The sequence below is a fragment of the Panicum virgatum genome, chromosome 3N, assembly GCF_016808335.1.
Source record: "Panicum virgatum strain AP13 chromosome 3N, P.virgatum_v5, whole genome shotgun sequence".
NCBI lineage: Eukaryota > Viridiplantae > Streptophyta > Magnoliopsida > Poales > Poaceae > Panicum > Panicum virgatum.
Window position 1 is genome coordinate 1,590,366 of NC_053147.1, and position 19,222 is coordinate 1,609,587.

The 19,222-nt window shown below is 45.9% G+C and overlaps 3 protein-coding genes across 3 annotated transcripts; all 3 read left to right on the top strand.

Moving 5' to 3' along the window:
- Positions 1-3,150: 3,150 nt before the first annotated feature.
- On the top strand, positions 3,151-6,272 carry LOC120663568 (AT-hook motif nuclear-localized protein 7-like). The gene is made up of 5 exons (XM_039942433.1): positions 3,151-3,780; positions 4,270-4,337; positions 4,454-4,585; positions 5,145-5,300; positions 5,494-6,272. The coding sequence occupies exons 1-5, from the start codon at positions 3,429-3,431 to the stop codon at positions 5,830-5,832; spliced, it is 1,047 nt and encodes a 348-aa protein (XP_039798367.1). The 5' UTR covers positions 3,151-3,428; the 3' UTR covers positions 5,833-6,272.
- Positions 6,273-7,376: 1,104 nt separating this feature from the next.
- LOC120663569 lies at positions 7,377-11,533 on the top strand. The gene is made up of 2 exons (XM_039942434.1): positions 7,377-8,125; positions 11,412-11,533. Exon 1 carries the CDS (start codon positions 7,622-7,624, stop codon positions 8,057-8,059), a length of 438 nt encoding a protein of 145 aa, XP_039798368.1. The 5' UTR covers positions 7,377-7,621; the 3' UTR covers positions 8,060-8,125; positions 11,412-11,533.
- A 1,483-nt stretch (positions 11,534-13,016) lies between these two features.
- Positions 13,017-16,261, top strand: LOC120663570 (probable ATP-dependent RNA helicase ddx5). Its single transcript, XM_039942435.1, has 6 exons — positions 13,017-13,807; positions 13,908-13,996; positions 14,123-14,222; positions 14,389-14,643; positions 15,054-15,223; positions 15,433-16,261. Exons 1-6 carry the CDS (start codon positions 13,118-13,120, stop codon positions 15,701-15,703), a joined length of 1,575 nt encoding a protein of 524 aa, XP_039798369.1. The 5' UTR covers positions 13,017-13,117; the 3' UTR covers positions 15,704-16,261.
- The last annotated feature ends 2,961 nt before the right edge of the window (positions 16,262-19,222 follow it).

The window sequence follows — 19,222 nt, forward strand, 5'->3', positions numbered from 1 at the left end:
AACTAAGGTACAGATTTGGTTTCATATATTCAGTCAAGTCCCACAACTTCGTTTTTCTCCCCAATTTAAACCACAGAAAATCTGGAATGCATCTATACAGTACAAACAATGGATTCTTCAAGATATTTATGATGTCGTTTTATGGTTGTTATCTGTTTAAATTTTGAACGTCGGACAGTTCAGAATGTGTCTGAGCCTTCAAGTACTTTGTTATAATTTTGTCATGCTTCTATTCCATGACCATAATTAAAGAAAATGGACTAACAATAAGGGCACGGTTATCTCTTCCTGATGTTTCATCTTAGTGATCCAGCTTAAACAGGCATGGCTCGCCTAGATCAACAATCTGCATGTGAGCTCACCAGTTGAGAACATGCTGTCCCAGGTCTCCGGTTTGAGATTGGATGTTTGTGGTAAAAGCTGGTACCGAATCGAATGATACATCTGAGGAAATACTTTATATGTTTTTCAAAAAGGGAGAAACTTTCAGTGGGAAAAAAAGAAACGACTTTCAAATATGATCATCAACATTACCACACGAAGTATCACGTCCACACTTTCAGTTTACCTGACCATATTTTCTGTGTGATGGTATCTGTTGGACAAGGATCCATTGTAAAAAAAAATGGCATTATTATTCTATCTTACCCCTGGTAATAAAATGACAACCTTTTGGTAACACATTTTTCTTAGTTGTGAGTGTTCTAATTTACTTTGAAACTAGGATCATTGAAAGCTGGCTTTCCTTTGAATAAACAAACAATTTGAGCTGGTTAGCTCAAATTTGAGCTAAGCAACGTCAAATAAAAGAGAACGGAGGGAGTAATTGAAAAGGCACGGTTTTCCTTTGAATAAACAAAAGATATCTCCAAAGTTCCTGTGTAGCAAATAATTTGCACTTCAAATCTCTCAGTGGCGACTTTTTTACTGTCTTCTTGTTCATCAAACCGTTGAAATCAGCTCTCCTCGAGGAAAAAAGGGGCAAGAACAGCACTGTTTTATGTTTGAGAAATAAAAAGTCCTAAGAATAAATGCTCCTGTCTTTCTACCTGTGGTCACATTTCTGAGCTACGGCTACCTGTTCTCCATTTCAGTATCTGAGAAGCAATAAATGCAATAGCTATAGGAGGGTGTGTTTAGTTGCTGAAAAAATTTGAGTTTGGGTACTGTAGCACGTTTCGTTGTTATTTGATAATTAATGTCCAATCATGGATTAATTAACATCGTTAGATTTATCTCGTGGGAATCAGTCAGACTGTGTAATTAGTTATTTCTTTTAACTATATTTAATGCTTCATATTTGTATCTAAAAATTCGATGTGATGGAAAGTGTAGAAAAAAAATTGGAAACTAAACGGAGCCGGAGTACGTTGTGTATCCAGCTTTTGATCCGCAGCGCACGCATTTCCATCTTTTGCAGCGGATGTTGCGGAAATTTTCTCCAGCTGCCATGCATCTGCGCAACTTCAGACCTTGATTTTTCCAAGGAAAGTGACAGTTTCAGTTGAGCTCTCTCTTTCCTGCTCTAGTTGTTATCCTGTACACCTTTATATATACATTATATGTAGTATTATGAACCCTTTCCTAAACAATTATAGTGTATATTCCTGTTTATTTATATTTGAAAATAACTCTTCATACCACACTCCTGTGTTGTTAAGGCTCCACGCCCCCACTATTTTGTCTGTATCATCCTCTTTATAGTTGGTGTCTTATTGTCAGCAGAAGCATTACTTTTTGTTGGGATACTAAATTAAAATGGGTTCCATAAAATTATTGTTTGTTTATTCAGGCACATATAGTTTTATAGTAACACGGATTTCAAATTTTTACAATTACAACACATCATGGATTTAACTGTTCTTTCCTACCGAGGCTTACACACACCACACCCACGCACACACGCCAGCACACACTGACACACGCACACGGCCTCAGCACCCGGTGCGGGACGGGGGGCTCGAACCCCCGCCGGCAGCGTCCCATCCTCGGGAGTTACCACTGGGCCTATACTCTCCAGCTACTGATTTCCCGAAAGGCCCCTCAGTTGGACAGCTGTGAAAGTGTGAAATGCGCAGGAGAGGATGGCCAAGCAAAACAGGTGCAAGCCAAGCGCTGCAAATTTGGGTACGCGTGCTTGTTATAATATTATTGAACAGGCATTCCCCCATCTTCTCCTAAAGGTTTCATGCAAATAAAGGGAAGAAACATGATCTCACTTTCTATGTGATTTTGAAGATTCAAAAAGAAGAGACAAGTTAGGAAAGCTGCATAGAAAGATGAGAAGCGAAATGCTTTATTAGGTGTACTAACAGGTATTAGTAGTACTAATACTACTACTAATAGAATTATCACTCTCAACAACATGAAAATAACCAAACAGATGCTAGACACATTCGGAAGACTGCATAGAAAGATGAGAAGTGAATTGCTTTATTACGTTCACTAACGGTATCGGTCGTACTGATAATACTAATAGCAGAGTTATCACCTCTCAACTACATAAAAAAAAAGTTGAATGCTCCTTCTGCATCTTAACAAATATCAGTTTACATGCTAACTTTGAAATTTTAGTTCTGTTGTTTACAAATTTATATATTGCATTAAAATGAATCGTTATATTTTTCATCACTTTTAATGTATATATGTTATTACACAATTATGAATGTCAGTTTTATATGTTAGGATGATGATGATCCATTCTAATTGCAAAATGTGATAAACAAAAGTGTGCAGGATAGATGTACACATAGATAGCTGGAGATGGAGTGAGCAGTAATGAACTGTATGGTACAACCCCCAATGTGATTGCTTTCTCTCACCTGCAGGATCTTCCCCTCAAAGTGTATCAACGCGCAAGAAAAGACTTTATAAAGGAAAAGCAGAGAGTATTCAAATCTGAGTTATCATGATGATGAAAAAAAAATGGACTTCATAAATCAATGTATACACTGCAATCAGTTAGAGCGTATTTTTATTTATCCTATCCATTTCTCGGAGAAATTGTTTGTCCCATTCGCTGCTTTACTGTTCAATAGAAAATTGAAGGTTTGTTGGACTCCAGTACACTTTTGCAGTCCAACCAATCGGATAGTTGGTCAAAGGAGAGAGAGGATCATAGAGAGCAGGAAACGGGAAACCCCACCATTCTTGTGCAGTTTCTGCCCCCAAAATCTCGTTCATTTTTATTTGTCATTTTCAATTATTAAAAAATTCCTATCCCTGATGACTTCTGTATATTACTGGCACAGCCAGCTGCTGCATGCTGGTGCCTGGTAGCAACCGGACACAAGCCAAGCTAGAATAGGTGCTTGTTCTTGACTGCAATCCACTTTGTTCGAGTCCAAGCAAGCAAGTAGCAAACCAAGAGAGAGAAATTTACCCAGAAAGCTCCAAGTTCTAACCAAGAAGAGTCCTTCACATTCTACATGGAGGGAAGGGAAGGCATTGCAGTGGCAGGAGGCCATGAATCCGGTCATGGTCTCTTCAGAGCAGACATAACCATGGCAGAGGCGCAAGAAGCAGCAAAGGGGTACCAGTCCTCTCCCTCCTCGCCGTCGACATCCCCCACGGCGTCTCCGCCCCCGGCGGAAGCTGGCCACGGAGGGGATGCCACTGCAACTCCACTTGCGTGGAGTCTGGGCGGGGACAATCCGAGCGAGGCCGCAGGGGACAACGGCATGCGGACGGCTGGGCAGAGTGAGCATGCCAACTTGAGCTCCGGACGGCGCAGGGGCCGCCCGCGCGGTTCCGGCAGGCGCCAGATCCTAGCCACTCTAGGTCAGTATGCACCGTCTGCACTGCAAAGCTTCCTCTTCCTTCTTGAGCAACCAGGATTTTTTCCTTCTATTTTTGCTTTACAATTTCCTGCTAGGTCTGCTCCCCTTGTTGATCTCTGTTACATTGCTTAGATGGGGTCCAGTTTGGCTGCTGTGTATATATGCTTTTCACACTGAACTAGTTACTATCCGTTTATTCCGTACCAGTTACCACGGTTCTGCTGTTCGTTGTCCCATTCATCTTCAGCGTCAAAAATCGCAGCGATTATTATGTTTTATCCCCTTTCTTCCTATCAATCTTGCGCGCGCATTCTTTCTTGGGGAGATTTTTCCTGGGTGGATTACCTAATCGACCTAATCCTTTCGCATGGTTTAGTTAGATTTCTTGCAGATTAGCCGTGATTATGGTCTATTTTTCATCATCTAGTAGTTTATAGTTACTTAAAAATCGTTCGTTTCTCTGTCTGACTGGTTTCTTCAAATGCAAAAGGGGAATGGTATGCGCTTTCAGCTGGAGGGAGTTTCACACCTCATGTCATCATCGTGGGTACTGGGGAGGTAAGACTTATCTTCACAGCATCACGTTTCTCTGCAGCTAGTTTGGCATTGTTTGACTAGTGTGCAGTGCTGGTCTTGAGGGTGTCACTGAGCTTTCTTGCCCAATTCGTTGGTAGGATGTGGCTGCGCGCATAATGTCATTTTCTCAGAAGGGTCCACGCTCGATCTGCATCCTCTCTGCCAATGGGACAATCTCTAATGTAACACTGAGGCAGCCGGATTCATCTGGTAGCACCTTCACCTACGAGGTAAGGACTCTTTGCATCTTATCGTTCTTGTAATGTTCGAGCTAGGACTTAGGACCTACCAGCTGTTGTGAATTTCTGAGAACTTGGAAGCCCTGATCACTGCACAAATTTGGTCTGTTCAGTATTAGTAATATTGCTTATACTCACATCAAGTACAATGATTTCCTTTGCAATATAGCGTGTTGCAATGTTATGAAAAATCTTAACCACCCACGCTGAAAGATTCAGCCATGCAAATCACATTCTTTGACTTGATTGCTGATACATCATGAAACAGGCACGCACTGTATTCAGCAGCTGGTAGGCATTTTGTTCTACGCCCATTATAGGTTTGATTTACCCAAGCATTCGTAAAGCGTAAGTTAGACTCTGTTAAAATATGCAGAAACTTGTCAAGTTTTATAAATGGCCACGGGACTTCTAAAATCTCCCATCTGCATGAGAAATGGCATTGTTTCTAAGTTGTTAGTCGCAATAGGATGGCAAAGTCTTCATACACCATGGGTGTCTGCGTCTATGCTGGTCATGATTAAACGAACTGAGTGTATCTGATCATCAGGGCCGTTTTGAGATTCTGCAATTGATGGGCTCTTTCACAATGGCTGAGGAAGGTAGGAGGAGAACCGGTGGACTCAGCGTCTCTCTTGCTGGCCCCGATGGCCGTGTGGTTGGCGGTGTAGTGGCTGGAATGCTGCGTGCTGCGAGTCCTATACAGGTAAAAGCCCTCTGCAAAACCTGTATCAAATTACCAATGATGTTATTGTTATACTTAACTCGCCAAGACAGGAAATACTGACGTCTTTTTGATTCATTTTAATCTGAAACGAGTCGTGTACTTAATGACAGAGACACATAGATTGTATCTATTTTGTTAACTAATAACTCTATAACACAAACCATTTGGGCAGGTGGTTGTTGGGAGCTTCCTGCCCAATAGTCTGAAGCAGCATCAGAGGAGGATGAACTTGCAGCAACAAGCATCTGCTCCGGCACTCCCTGCACCTGTGGCTCCCCCTCCTGTGCTCACAGCGGCAATGCCAATCTCTCATGCTGCTCCAGGCAACGGATTCCATGCACCGCCAGCCTCTGCCATGCCCCCACAACCCCATGCTAACGCGGAGCACGGCGCCATGAACTTGAACACGATGGGCTTCACCATGGTTGGCTGGCCTGCAAGCTCACAGCCCGTGGCGCACAGGGCTTCACCTTCACCTGACATCAACGTCAGCTTGACTCCCCAGGAGTAGAAGAATTGGCCATGGCGGTCGTCATTATTTTTGGTCGCCTCATTGCTGTCTGACACATTTTGTAGAGCATGGCACTTGCTGTCCATGCGTGACACTAGCCGATCGATTAGCTAAGTGCGATTTGGTGGGGAGAAACTAAGCTAGAATGATGAAGTAAGGTTGATTTAGCCAAGATGAGTAGAATGTGGTAGATGCTCTAATGAACTAATCTGCGTCTGTTTAGAGAGGAGATGCCAGTTTGTTGGGTTCATGCTGTTGTTTTTGGTCATGACTCTGGCAGTTAATTTAGCTCTAGTCCTTTTATATATCAGTCTTGATTTAGCTCTAGTCCTCTTATCAGTCTTCCTTTCAGGCAAGCTGTTCATGCTGGGTTGTGCTATGTGGCGTGTTCTGTTGTTGGTGAATCTGATGGTGATGGATCGAGGAATCAGGAATGTTCTCCATGTTAATCTTCACTTCATACATTCTAGCACGGTAATTTGCATCTGGTAAAGCATCTGTGAACGGTGAACTGTTGTTGAGTTTTGTTTTGGATGGTCATGGGCTCATGGCGTGCTGCTGCTGTGGGCTGTGGGCACTGGGGCCCTGCCCATCTGATGACGTCGACACCCTGTCCTAGACAACGGATCTGATGACGTGGACGCCTTCGGATGGCGCAGCACGTACTTCGTTTGGTTCCTGCTACGATTTTAGCGTGCTTCGTTAATTATGGTATCAAATAAAGCCAGTTTATAAAACTAATTTCAGAACTTCCGTGCTAGTGACCCTGAAGAATCTAATAAGAACTTTGACCGCGCGATTAGATGATGGTTACTGTGGAACCACTGTAGCCAATCATCGATTAATTACTGTCATTAAATTCGTCGCGAAAAGTTACCATCATCTCTAAAAAAGTTTTACAAGTAGACTTTATTTAGTACTTTTATGTATGCGAGATTTTTTTTTCCGAGAAACTTACGTGCTATTTTTTAAATGCCAAACAAGGCCGCATTGCATCCGGCTGTGCCTTTGCTGACGCGAGACGCAAATCATATCTGCATTTTGTGATCGGATTCCAAACACCGACCTTGTTTGATTTTGCAAGAATTCTAGGGCGCATGTTTTTCGAAAAGGGAATCTCGCATGTATGATGTACTAAATGAAATCTATTTGCAAAATCTTTTTAAGGATGAGTACAACTTTTCCGACGAATCTAATGACTGTAATTAATCGATGATTGGTTACAGTGATGCTACAATAACCATCCTCTAATTGCGCGGTCAAAAACTTCATTAGATTTTTTAGGGTCACTAGTGCGGGAGTTCTGAAGTTGATTTTGTAAACTGACTTTATTTATCACGTAATTATCAGTCAAAATAAAATTATTTCTAGCCCGAGGAGAAACCAAACAAGACCACCAATAGAGAGAAGGCTGAAGCAGAAGTGCGGCGGCCGCACCAAATCGCCAATCAGTTGTCGCCACACGAGCATCCCAGCATCTGCACGTCACGCAGGGCGGGCGAATGGATATTTCGAGCGGAGGCGGTGGTGGCTCTAGATGTCGCCCTCTGCTTCTGCCACCTTCGCTCGCCTTCTAGACTCCTCCCCGCTCCTCCATCCACCGCTCGCCCCGCTCACCCCCACGCCCCGCCTCCACTATAAATCTCTCTCGCCCCATCGGCCCAATTCATTCAAGCCGAGAGCAACGCCCCAATTCAGCAGACACCTCGATCGATCAAACGACGCAACTCGAATAATCGATCCTTATTCTCTCTCGCAGTCGCAGAGCCCCAGTGCGACGAGATCGACGATGGCGTACATGCGCGTGACGCACCGCGACGAGGAGGGCAAGAAGGTGACGGAGAAACTGCCCGTCCCGGAGGCGCGCCGCCCGGACACCGCCAAGTACATCGAGCGCAAGCTCGAGGAGCAGGGCTTCCACCGCTTCGAGCGCCACCCCGCCAACGCGCCCCGCGGCGTCGGCATCGGCACCCCGCCGCCCAAGTCGGGCCGCGGCGGCAAGTACACCTGGGAGGGCCCCGGCGGCCTCGTCGAGGACGAGCTCGACCCGGCGCCGCCCGCCATCGACCCCAACGACCCCAACTACGAGGACGACGACGGAGCCGTGGACGAGGTGGCCAAGGACGTGGTCGTCGGGGAGGTGGAGGTCGCCAAGGTGGCCGAGGGCAGGGACGGCGTCGCCAGGGTCGACGTCGCGCCGCCCCTGCTCCAGGAACAGCAGCAGTAGCTAGCTCCAGTACTTCTAGCTGGCTTCTGAGACCTCACCTAGCAACTCATTGCCCATCGTCATCCACTAGAAAGGCCGCGCAGCGTTGCTGCGCGTGACCTGCTTTTTAACTTTTGTGTGTATTATATGAAATTTTGTATATTATTTTGTTGATCTTTTTTTGAAAGAAGGGGTAAGATAGTTTATTAGGGAGGCCGAAGCGCAATTAGTGTGTTACTTAATGTATTTTCGAAAAGATATTTTAATTAGTAGGCGTATTATTTTTTTAAGAATGTAGTGGTTGTATTAAAATATGATGTATTATTGTGGACGTAGCATGAGAAACTATAGAAGAATGGTGATCGAATTGTATGTATAATGTTGCTTTTGTAGCAGTAACGATTGGAACGTATTCTAGTTGGTGTAAATTTATTTAATACGTGGAATAAGAATGTACGTAGTTTGATGTTTTTTTTCAGAATTGTAACGTAGGTGGGATGAATATGCTAATTTGTTATTTTCGCATTATTTTTGTTCGGAGCTCAGTGCTGCAGTTTTTCGTAGGATAACTTCTATAGTAGAATAAATATATGGCATTGGCATAAAAGGGTGTTCCTGGGCTGATTTGTCTATTTGATATGGTGTAATAGCGTTGCTTTTTTTTGGAGCTATTTTGTAGACTATACTTTTATGGTGCCTTGCGGCGGATGTGCGGTGGATCATATAAATATTTTTCCTAATGTATTGCAAAAGTACTTTCAATTTGAAAGTTTTCTCAATTAAAAAATTTCATATTTAGAAGTGTTGAGCAACTTAAGTTTTTCATATTGCCGTGCCAGGTTGGGTTATGCAGTGAATAATTTGTCAATGTATGTATATATTATTTGTATGTATAGAAATACTAATTATTCATCAAATTTAAGAGTTGTCGTGGACTATAGGTTCCATTCTCGTATAAGTTGTAATAATGCATGGTATAAATTTTAGGCTCTCCGTTGTTGTGATGCTACTATTTAAGTAGGATATTATTTTTGATATTTTAAAGAAAATACAGACAGCTAAATAGACAACTTTTCGAACCCATAGACAATACTGTCTATCTGACTGTTTAATACTTTACGTGCAATCCATGATCAATTATAAATACCATTTCTATATATCATTGTGTTGCTATATTGTTTTCTTATTTGGATACTATATCATTTACATGAAATCTATGATTAATTATGAATACCATTTGTATACACCATTGTGTTTCTATATTGTTTTATTATTTGAAGACTATATAATAAATACCTAGAGACTATATTGTAAAATATTACTATATATATTTTCTATTTAAAGACTATTTTGTAAATAACCAGGGTCTATAGAGCTTCGGATTTCTAAATTTGCTCTGTAGCGAAGTTGTAGGTTGCTCTTTATGCTGAACATTTTTTAATTTCAAGATGTTTCATTTCAATGGGTTTGGGCATGAAGACATGTTCGATCACTTTTGGTTAATTTGTATGCATTTGGATGAATTTATAGAATGTATTTAGAATTTGTTCTAATTAAATAATGCATAGAAGGGCAAAAATGGAATATTTAGAATGTAGTCATAGTATTTGTTCATTTGAACATCATGTTCATGTTATGTTTGCATATTGTCGCATATGGGTTTCATATGAACTCTCTTTGATTACGCTATTGTAGCATAAAATAGGATGTCAATATTTTTTAGTTTTAAAAATGAAAATATTTAGGGTTCCTTTTTTGAAGAAGTCATATGACTTCTTAAAGAAAAGAAAATTGTAACCGAACAATTTTAGGAAGAAATCTCCCATCATGATTGAAAACCTATTTGGAATTCTAAAACACTTTTGGTTATAATACAATGTTTTGTTCTATAATCGTGTAACACAGATAAACTATTTTAGAATATCATTTGATATGCTTGTGTATCTTTACTGAGAAGTGACATCCTGATTAGTTGTCTTTAACTATTTATGTTTTCCATACAGGTTCAGCAAGAGAAAATTAAAAAAATTAAAGATGCATGCTTAGGTAGATAAATATTATAGGTGTTTAGTTTCTCGTAATAAAGCATGCTAAAGTATGGACTGCCAATAAGCACCGAAATTTGCTGGAAATTATAAGTTCGAAACTATTTTACATAAAACATGTACATAAGCTTTTTTTTATGAAGTAACAGGAGTAGCCAATGAGAGTGCTCCGTTCCAAGGGTGGAAATCGGTGACGTGGCAGCGGTGTGTTTCTTGTGTGAGGAAGATTGGCTTTGTTTTTTGTTTCGGCATGAGAGCCCGTGCGTGGGAGTGGGTGTGTTTGTGGGTCTCGAACTCTGTGCGCCTCATTTGTCTGTCAAACTCTCTGTCTCAATCTCTACCGCTCTCTTTGTCTCTCTGCTGTCTCTCGCTGCGGCGGCGGCCGTCCGCTGGCTTGCCTGCTCCGCCCGGCGCTTGCCTGCTCCTCTCGCCTGCTCTGCGCTGCGCCGGCCGCCGGGCTGCTACGCTCGCCGTGGGAGCGGGGCGGCGAGTGTGCGACACAGGCGAGCTGCGGCTGTGCGTCCCGACCCGGCGGCGCGCGGCCTAGCGGCTGCCGCGGCGGCTCGGCGTGGCTTCCTGACGGCGCGTGGCGTCGTCCTCCTCCGTTCTCGTCCTCCGCGGTGGCCCAGCGGACAGCTTGGGGCGGCGCGGCGGCCCGGCGTTACTCCGCGTCTCGCGCTAAGGAGGGAGGTCGGGCCGGAGGACGGAGGCGATGCCCGGCCCGGTACCCTGCATGGGATCCTAGCCGTCCGTCAGCATCCGCGGTGGCCGGTGCAAGGCACGGCGGCGCTGCTGCTCGGGCAGGAGGACGGAGGCGGTGCCTGGAGCTCGCGAGCCCGCACCTCGCCCCCTTCCTCTCCATCCGCGAGCGCGCAACCTCGAGCGGCCCGGACCTGGCTGCGGCGGCGTGGCCTCGAGCTCGGCCTGCGTGGCGCGGCGGCGGGGCCACGGGCGACGGCGACGAGCTCGCGGCGGCGGCGTACGGGCCTCGGCGTCTGGCCGCCCTTTCTCTCCCTCCTCTCCCTCTCCCTCCCTCTCTCTCTCCTGCGGCGGTCGGATCCGGCTCGGGGGGAGCTGTGACCAGGCGGCCGGACCTCGGGCCGGCTGCGGGCGCGCGCGGCGCCCTGTGGGGCGCGAGGAGGCTCGGGCCTGCGCTGTGAGGAGCCGGCGGGGCGTCGCGTCGCCCAGCGGCGGCGAGGAGCGGGACGCGGGGAGGATGGGCTCGGCCAGCAGCCGGCCGTTGGTCGCCGGATGGACGGGCGCGATTTTTTCTGATGACGTGGCCACACTCTCCTTCCTTCTTTTGGTGCGGAAATCGTATTGTAAGATGTGGTGATTGTTGAGCTTGGACGTGAACTGTGTTCTGGTGCACTAAGCCCCTAATCAATCAATAATCGAATGTGAATTAAACTCAGATTAACTTTCAATTTAAATCGCGATTACTTGCAAATTTGATCTTTGTGGCGTGCATCTCCTGACCTTCCTCACTTTCATGAGCTCTGTCCTCTCCTCGATCAGGGATGGCGTTATTCATCGTCATCAGAATTTTTTTTTGAGAAACCGGGTATATATTTCATATAAAGATTTTGACGGTTACAACATAAAAGTTACAAGAATACTCATGAACAGAAAAAAATACAACCAAGTTCTTGTAAGCTCCTGGTCTTCGGTCGAAGCGCACTATCTTCTCTCTGGTGAAGCAACATAGATTTTTTCCGCCGTCTTGTGTAGTATGTCGAACCCGACTTGTTTTGTAACCGATGAACGACCCGGCTGATCGTCGACGGATATTGAGGAATCTGACACCACAGACACCAGAGCTCCCACACCACTGGACGACGACGAACTCCGAGGGAAAGTAGAACCACCGTAGAAGATGGGACACAGATTCCAATCCGGCTTTTTAGCGAGCTGGTAGGCAAACCTCTCAAATCTACCGCCGGCGACGACGAAGACGAGGAAGGGACAACACCTCCCAAGATTCCACACAACAGCCACCTTGTAGTAGCTTGCGAGGTCAGCGTTGCCGTTGCTGCCATAGACTTTGACGGCACAGAGAAACATTCAGAGGAATCGGTCACCAACACATAGGAAAACAACCTTAACGTACCCGTTGGCACCGAATCCTCCGCAGAGGACGCCATCGCCAAGCACCATGCACAGCCCAGCCACAACCAAATCCGGCTCACCACCGACACAAGCAACGACAGAGGAGCTCGGGAGGAAACAAAAGAGCTCACCTTCGGCACTGCACCGAGGTCGAAGAACAACGACGACATCCGAGGCGAAGACGAGGAATCAAAAGACCCTCAACGCATACATTGCCGAGGGGAAACGCATCTCCCTTGATCTGCTCCAGCGAGATCCATCAGCTGCATCACCACCGGAGAGAATTGACAGGAACAAAATAGCCCCAATCGATACCAAGGTCATGGGGACACCTAACCCTAGCCAACCTAAATCTAAACTAGATAGGAGGGATATATATACGGATCGCCAATTCCGTGGCTCCCATCCACCTCCGGTGCCGGAGAGGCAACCGGATGCGAAAGGGAGCCGACGAGATTGACGCCGGAGAGTGAATCGCCCTTGGGTCGCCCTTTACTGTGTCGCCGCAGGAAGCTGAAGGAAGGGAAAGAAGGCTCTCGTTTGGTCGCTTGGTTGTGTGGTGTGGTCGTGGGAAATACCTTTCATCGTCATCAGAAGAGAACAACGGTCACGAACCCGGCACAGGTTCAGTTTGGCCCGACCTAGTCAGCCCAGCCCATTGCCTTACAAGTCCAAGGAAAGGCCCTTATCTTCTTCCACTTCGGCCGCAACCAACGGAAGGCCCATACCAGGTTGCAACGCGAACTGCATACTGGGCCACAAATCCAGCCCATGAGTATCTCCACCGGCCCGTCCTTGTCAGAGAGGCTTTTGCTAGGTTTTGGCACAACCGCCGGTTGGCCGCACAAGCGCTGGCGTCTCCTCCCCTCCCGGCGGCTGCCGTTTCCGTTCGACTCGCCGGAGCGGACCAGCCGTCGAAGCCTAGATGGCGAAGGGCGATGATGCGTTGGCGCGGAAGCGCAACCGGGTGCGCCGCAAGCGCCTGCGCAGCAGCGAGAACGCTGTCTCCGCGCGGGTCGCGGCAATCATCGCCTCCAAGCGCCGCCGCAAGTCCGGGAAGCGCCGCGGCTGCGAGGGCATGTGCTTCTCGCTCCCCACGCCCGAAGACCCCTTCAACGAGCGCCACGGGAAGAAGCGCAAGGACGAGGAGCCGACCGACGACACTGCTGACGCCGCCGTCGTGGCCAAGGACGACAACCCCAAGAAGGACGGGAACACTAAAAAGCGGCAGCCGGCCAAGGTCGGGACTAAGACCAAGTCGAAGGCCATACGCGAGGGCGCGACGGAAACGAAAGAGGGCGGCCGTGTGGACTTTGACCGGCCGTCCAAGTTCCTGGTAGTCTGCCTTAACGCCATCCGGGATGCTGTAGCGCCCGAGGACGGCGGCGGCAGCATCCATGGCGCCGGCGACTGGGGCGTGGAGCTCTGGAGGTGCTGCTGCGCCCCGGCGCCGACCGACGTGCTCGATACTAGCGGCTCGTGCGCCACGCTGGAACAGACAGCGTGGCTCGTCTCCACCGCCTGCGACATCGTCGCCAGAAAGGAGAGGCTTGGGATGGTCGTCTCCTGCCCCTTCCTGCTATACCTCGTCCCGTCCCAGGAAAAGGCCGCGCGAGTTAGTACTGCAATTTTGCTCGTCCTGTTATGCTGTTCGTGTGTTAGTCAATGATCAAAATGGGAATGATTTTGTTATATATTTGATGTTGTTTGGACAGGTGCGATCAATATGCAAACCCCTGAAGCCTCTTGGGATTCATTCAGTGAGCTTGCATCCTGGCGCTTCCATTGAGCACCAGATCTCTGGGTATGTTTTACCACTGTGTCATCCTTTGTTGATTGCAAATGTGAAAAGTGTTAGCTGTCAGCCTAGCTGCGTAGGGTTTATAAATACCAAATGTGTTAATACATTTTGTTTGGATTACTCTATCAGACTGAAAACTTGTGAGCCAGAGTTTCTTATAGCTACCCCTGAGAGGCTTCTTGAACTTGTGTCATTAAGGGCAATTGACATATCAGGTGTATCAATGATGGTAAGTGTTGCACACCACAAATTATGAATTTTGCAATAAGTTAAGCAACTCTTTTATCTTGGCTCTTACCATGCTTAGTAGTTCTACTTTCTCTATTGCTTTTCTCCATATAGTTAGCTATGCTACTATCAAGTTTCATCTAAAGATTGACAACGTCAATTGACAGGTCATTGACGGATTGAAATATTTCCTGGACCTTAGTGTCAGTGACAAAATCTTTTCTATTAGAGATGCCATATCAAGCAATCTTCAGATAACTATCTTCACTGACCCATCTGACCAAAGTGTCGCAACTATGGCTAAAAATCTTCTCCGTGGAAGAATTACAAAGCTCTCGATCGACGATTCTGTTTCTTCTCGAAGTGCTTTTGTAATGCAGCATGTACACTTCTGTCCGTCGGAGGAGCTGAAAACATCGAAGGTAACTGCATCTCTTATTCCTCATGTGCCTATCGTATGTTACCTTTCATGGGTGTGCAACTTATCCAGGAGGGCATTAATGCATAGCTAGTGAGCTACTGTATTTTTCTTCAGAACCTCCAGTCTTAATTGTAAGACAATGTGTTTCCTACATGCTGGAGATCATTGTTTTTAGGATGTCATACTCATCATACCACAGACAGTAGATGTGCTCTGACATTGATAACCTGAACAAGCATTTGGACCCTGGATGCTAGTTAGTGGAGTATTAGTTTACTCTAATACGGCTCATGTCTGTATTCAATTCATGGCTGATGCTTTACTGAGCAGTAGCTGTTCAAAATGCTTCGGTGATTCTAGTGTGTTTCCAGTTGCCACTTTGATGTTCTGATGAACACTTTCTATTTTCAGGTCAAGGAAATTCTAGAGCTGATTTTGCATAGTCATGCTAAAAAGTCATCAAAGGTTCTGGTAGTAGCTGCAAGCAATCAAAATGCACAGCACCTATCATCATCACTTAAACTGGAAAATTGCACAGTGACTGATGACGCACATAGCAACTCTTTTACCATATGCAGCAGGTACAGTGAACCCAACAACACTGTAGTTTTTGACCAATTTCCAATATCTTCATGCAAACTTAACCCTGTGCAGCATGCATAGCTACTTTGTTACTTTTAACAAACATATTTCAAATAAGAATTTGAGTTTCAGTCTTAGAGAATTTTAATCAGGACATAATCTTTTGATCGAGACTCTTGACATCTTAAATGCATCTGTATCTGTGCAGTGTGGGGCTGATGAATGTACATGTTAAAGACCGGGAGAACATGGTGCTGACAGATGTAGAGGAATTTGAGACTGTGTTGGTGGTTGATCTGCCTCCTTCAGTCGATGAATACATTGAGATCCTCACTGGGGTTGCTCGTCAGATGATTGGAGGGGAGGTCCATAGTATCTTCTGTAGCACTGATGCTCCAGTTGCGAAACCTTTGGCTGAGCTTCTTGCAAACTGCAGGCAGGTGGTGCCTGAATTTCTCAAAAAATTGGAGTCTTCATAGCAGACTTGATTACCATATGGGAGTAGCCAGATTATATCCTGGTGATTCCGGTTAGTCGCTGTGAAAGGGTGTCTGGCCGGATTGGTTAGGTGGCCTCAGTAGCATTCCTAAGGTCCTGGGTTCGACTCCCGGTGGGAGCGAATTTCGGGCTGAGGTTAAAAAAATCCCCTCGTCTGCCCACACGCCAAAGCACATGGAAATAGGTCCCGGCTCACCCCGGCCCGCTCTCACACGGGTTACGGTATGGGTTACGGCGCCCTGTGTAAGGGTGGGGGCAGGGGTTCGGGGGTTTTCTCGGCCTGCGTGAGAGGTCCTTCTTCTTACATTAATGCCCGAGGGGCGACTTGCCCCTCGCGGGTCGAGTTTTTTTATTCGGGTTAGTCGCTGCCATTCCCGCTTCTTGTCACCAGTCAATTTTGTCATTCCTGGATGTAGTTCATTTGTAATTGTAAGCACGACAATGATATTCAGGCCTCTGCCTTGAATACTACACTACCACTACTAGCTCTTGTTGTGAAATGTGAATGCCTTGAAGACCATTTTCTGGTACTGGAAGAAGCCGGCCTCTATTATTGTGAATTTTGTCAGAGGAGCTGTGCCGGGCACCAGGGACCGCCATTTGCTCCCTTTCTCTTTTCGAAGGGATAGGTCTCTAGATATTTAAAGCGCATCGAAATGTCAAAGACATAGGCTTCTTTTAATCAAGCACCTTTTTCATCTTTACCGTACTCATCAGCTTGCTGTCAGCTCAATGGATTCTTCAGCTGACTGCTGCTGAGTTGGTGGCAACAACTAAAGGGTCCGGGACGGGAGCTGTGTGCACCGTCCAGCAACCTTTGCCTTGTCGCATTGGTCCTAGCATTCGCACCACGAAAGCTTTGCGAAGGGAGCGCTATGGCTGGATGCTGATCGTCTCATCGGCAGTGGAAGATCTTGGTGACTCGGCTCGGGACCATGAGCAGCAGATTGTTGGTCCTGCAAGGAAACAAAGTCACCTTGCACGAGTTGGCGTCATATGTGACTAGCCCGACTATGATATCTGCTTTCTTGATTCCTCTGAAATCATAGCAGTCACTTGTTCATCGTATTTTTCTTTTGTAAATGCTCCATGAAATGTTCGTTCTGATCTCGATGAGCTGCAACAGCAAGCTTGAAGCGGAAGCCTGTCGTGGCAACCAAATTCTGAAGCAAAATGTTCCTTGTGATCTTTTAGCCACGAACATGAATGCACTCTTGCAGCTGAAGCATGTCGTAACCAAATATTTTCCAATGGACGGCTTGGCTCCATTGAAGCAGTTCAGCCTTCAGCAGCACAGACTGACCTTTATTTTCTCTTCCTTTTCAGATCACAAGCATCTCGCTGATCTTGGCCGCCGCCAACGAAACTCTTTGTCTAATGCGAGCATATATCTTAGACCTTTTAGCGGGGCACATGCTTGATCGAGCACACCTCCCTGTAAATTAAGGTGGTTCAGGTCAGGGCTGTTGTACAAGCAAGTCTTGGGTTTACATACTATTAAGCATTCAGGTAGGGAAGAGGAGCACATCTTTTCTTTCCAAGGCTGCCAAGTCCATCCATGCTCTCGTCTCGTCAGAGAGAATCTGACGATTAATCATGTTCAGGCATGCCTCATGCGTGCATGCTCGGTTGCTTTTCCCTGAGTTGTAAATACTAGTCATGGTGCCAAGCGGCATAGAACATGTAGTTTCTCCATGAGAAGTTTGCAGCCACTCCTTTTTGCTGCCATTTGGAGGCGTGCAGGCAATTCTTAACTCACACCAATACAAAAAGTGGACTCATGGATACGGCATCGCTCGACTTCTGACGGCTTCAAGTAAAGTGTGCTACTATATTCGTGGTTTTGCTTGTATTAAGCACTACTAGCTAGTACTAGTTGTGTCCAACCAATGTCGTCCTAGGGCATCAACACGTAGTCCCAAACATTCCGGCAGCAGTTTCGGTAATCCTCAAAGAAAGTGAGGATCGGCCGGAGCACTCATCACGCCAATCGCATTACAGCCACGAGGATAAACGTTTGCGTCTTTGTCAGCAATCAGCAGCTAGCATGCATGCTAAATTAAGTAAGCACATTATTTGCCCACTCGCTAGTAGCATGATAGCATCGTGTGTATGTGCGCCCATCCATTGGCGATATGATAGATCATGGAGGAGGACTTGGGATCTTTCTGAAAAGGATCGATGTCATGGAGCTTCACTGTCATCAACTCGCCATCGTACTATCTAGTAGGAAAAAAAAAAGGCCAAGGGCCCCTAGCTAGCTAGCTTATTGCTGGCTGCTGCACGCGCGCCTTCTTCGTCTTTACACATCTCACTCGCCGCGATTGCCGCTAGATCGATTGCCCTCTTCGCTAAACTGCAGGCAACTGGTCGTGTCCACAGATGAAGGCGATGGCGACTGCACCATGATATCTGAATTCTGAATGATCAATCCTACTTGCCTAGCTAGCTTCAGGATTTAGTATTGCTGCCACGTGGAATGCATTGGTGCTGCATTTGTGCTTGAGCGGCGGGCGGATCACTTCAAATCAAATACGTATATGATGTATATGTTAATTTACATGCTTTGGCTAGGAACCTACTAAGGCCGGACTTTCTAACTGAAGAAAGAATCTAAGACTGCAACTTGACAAAGAGTACTATACTACTATATATAGTACGTAGTTGTTGTGATCATCACCAGTAAAAAGTTGATTGTAAAGCTCGATCTTGAGTATCATCGTCGTCTATAGGCAGGGCATGCGTGTATACCATGTAGAGCATCAATTCTGAAGTGTGAACGTTACTTCTGCATGCTCACCTTTAATTTGGTTGGCGTGCAAAACTCGCTGCCAGATTACGGCAGACGTCATGGTTGTGGTCACAGAGATTACGGCACCTCCGATCCTCGCATGCATGCTTAAATTAGGATGTGAAAATGACAGGGCGAGCTCCAAGGAACCGTTTGTTGGCACATTCTCCTCATCCACTACCAGCAGCAAGGCAATAATGTTTTCACACATACAGGCGTCGGCATATCAAAGACGGACGACACTGAAATTGTATTGCAGGATTGGGTGTCGTGATGCCCGCCATTGGAACAGTGACATTCATGCATGCGTGCTGAGATTTTCCGGCGCGACTTACTTGCACTTTCTCTCTCTCTCTCCTTTTTCTGCGGAAAGGAAGGGATTTTATTTTTATGAGAGGAAAGTAAGGGAAATTGTGAGTTTGTGACGGGTGGTGAGAGAGCAGGGGGCGCACTATTCGGGATCACGCGAGTGACCCTGAGTGGATCGGTAGAAGAAGAGTATGATGAGTTCTTAGATGAGCTTAAAGTAAGAGGTCTGGTTGACTCAATATATCAGTTCGCGATAAATATAAAAAATATAATATTTTTTTGAATATAAGTAATTTTTTATTGCTAGAACAAAAAAATTGTAACATTTTTTGAACATAGAATAATTGTTCGAGCAACAAAAAAAATCTATTCCAGTATAAAAATTATTCGATCATATATG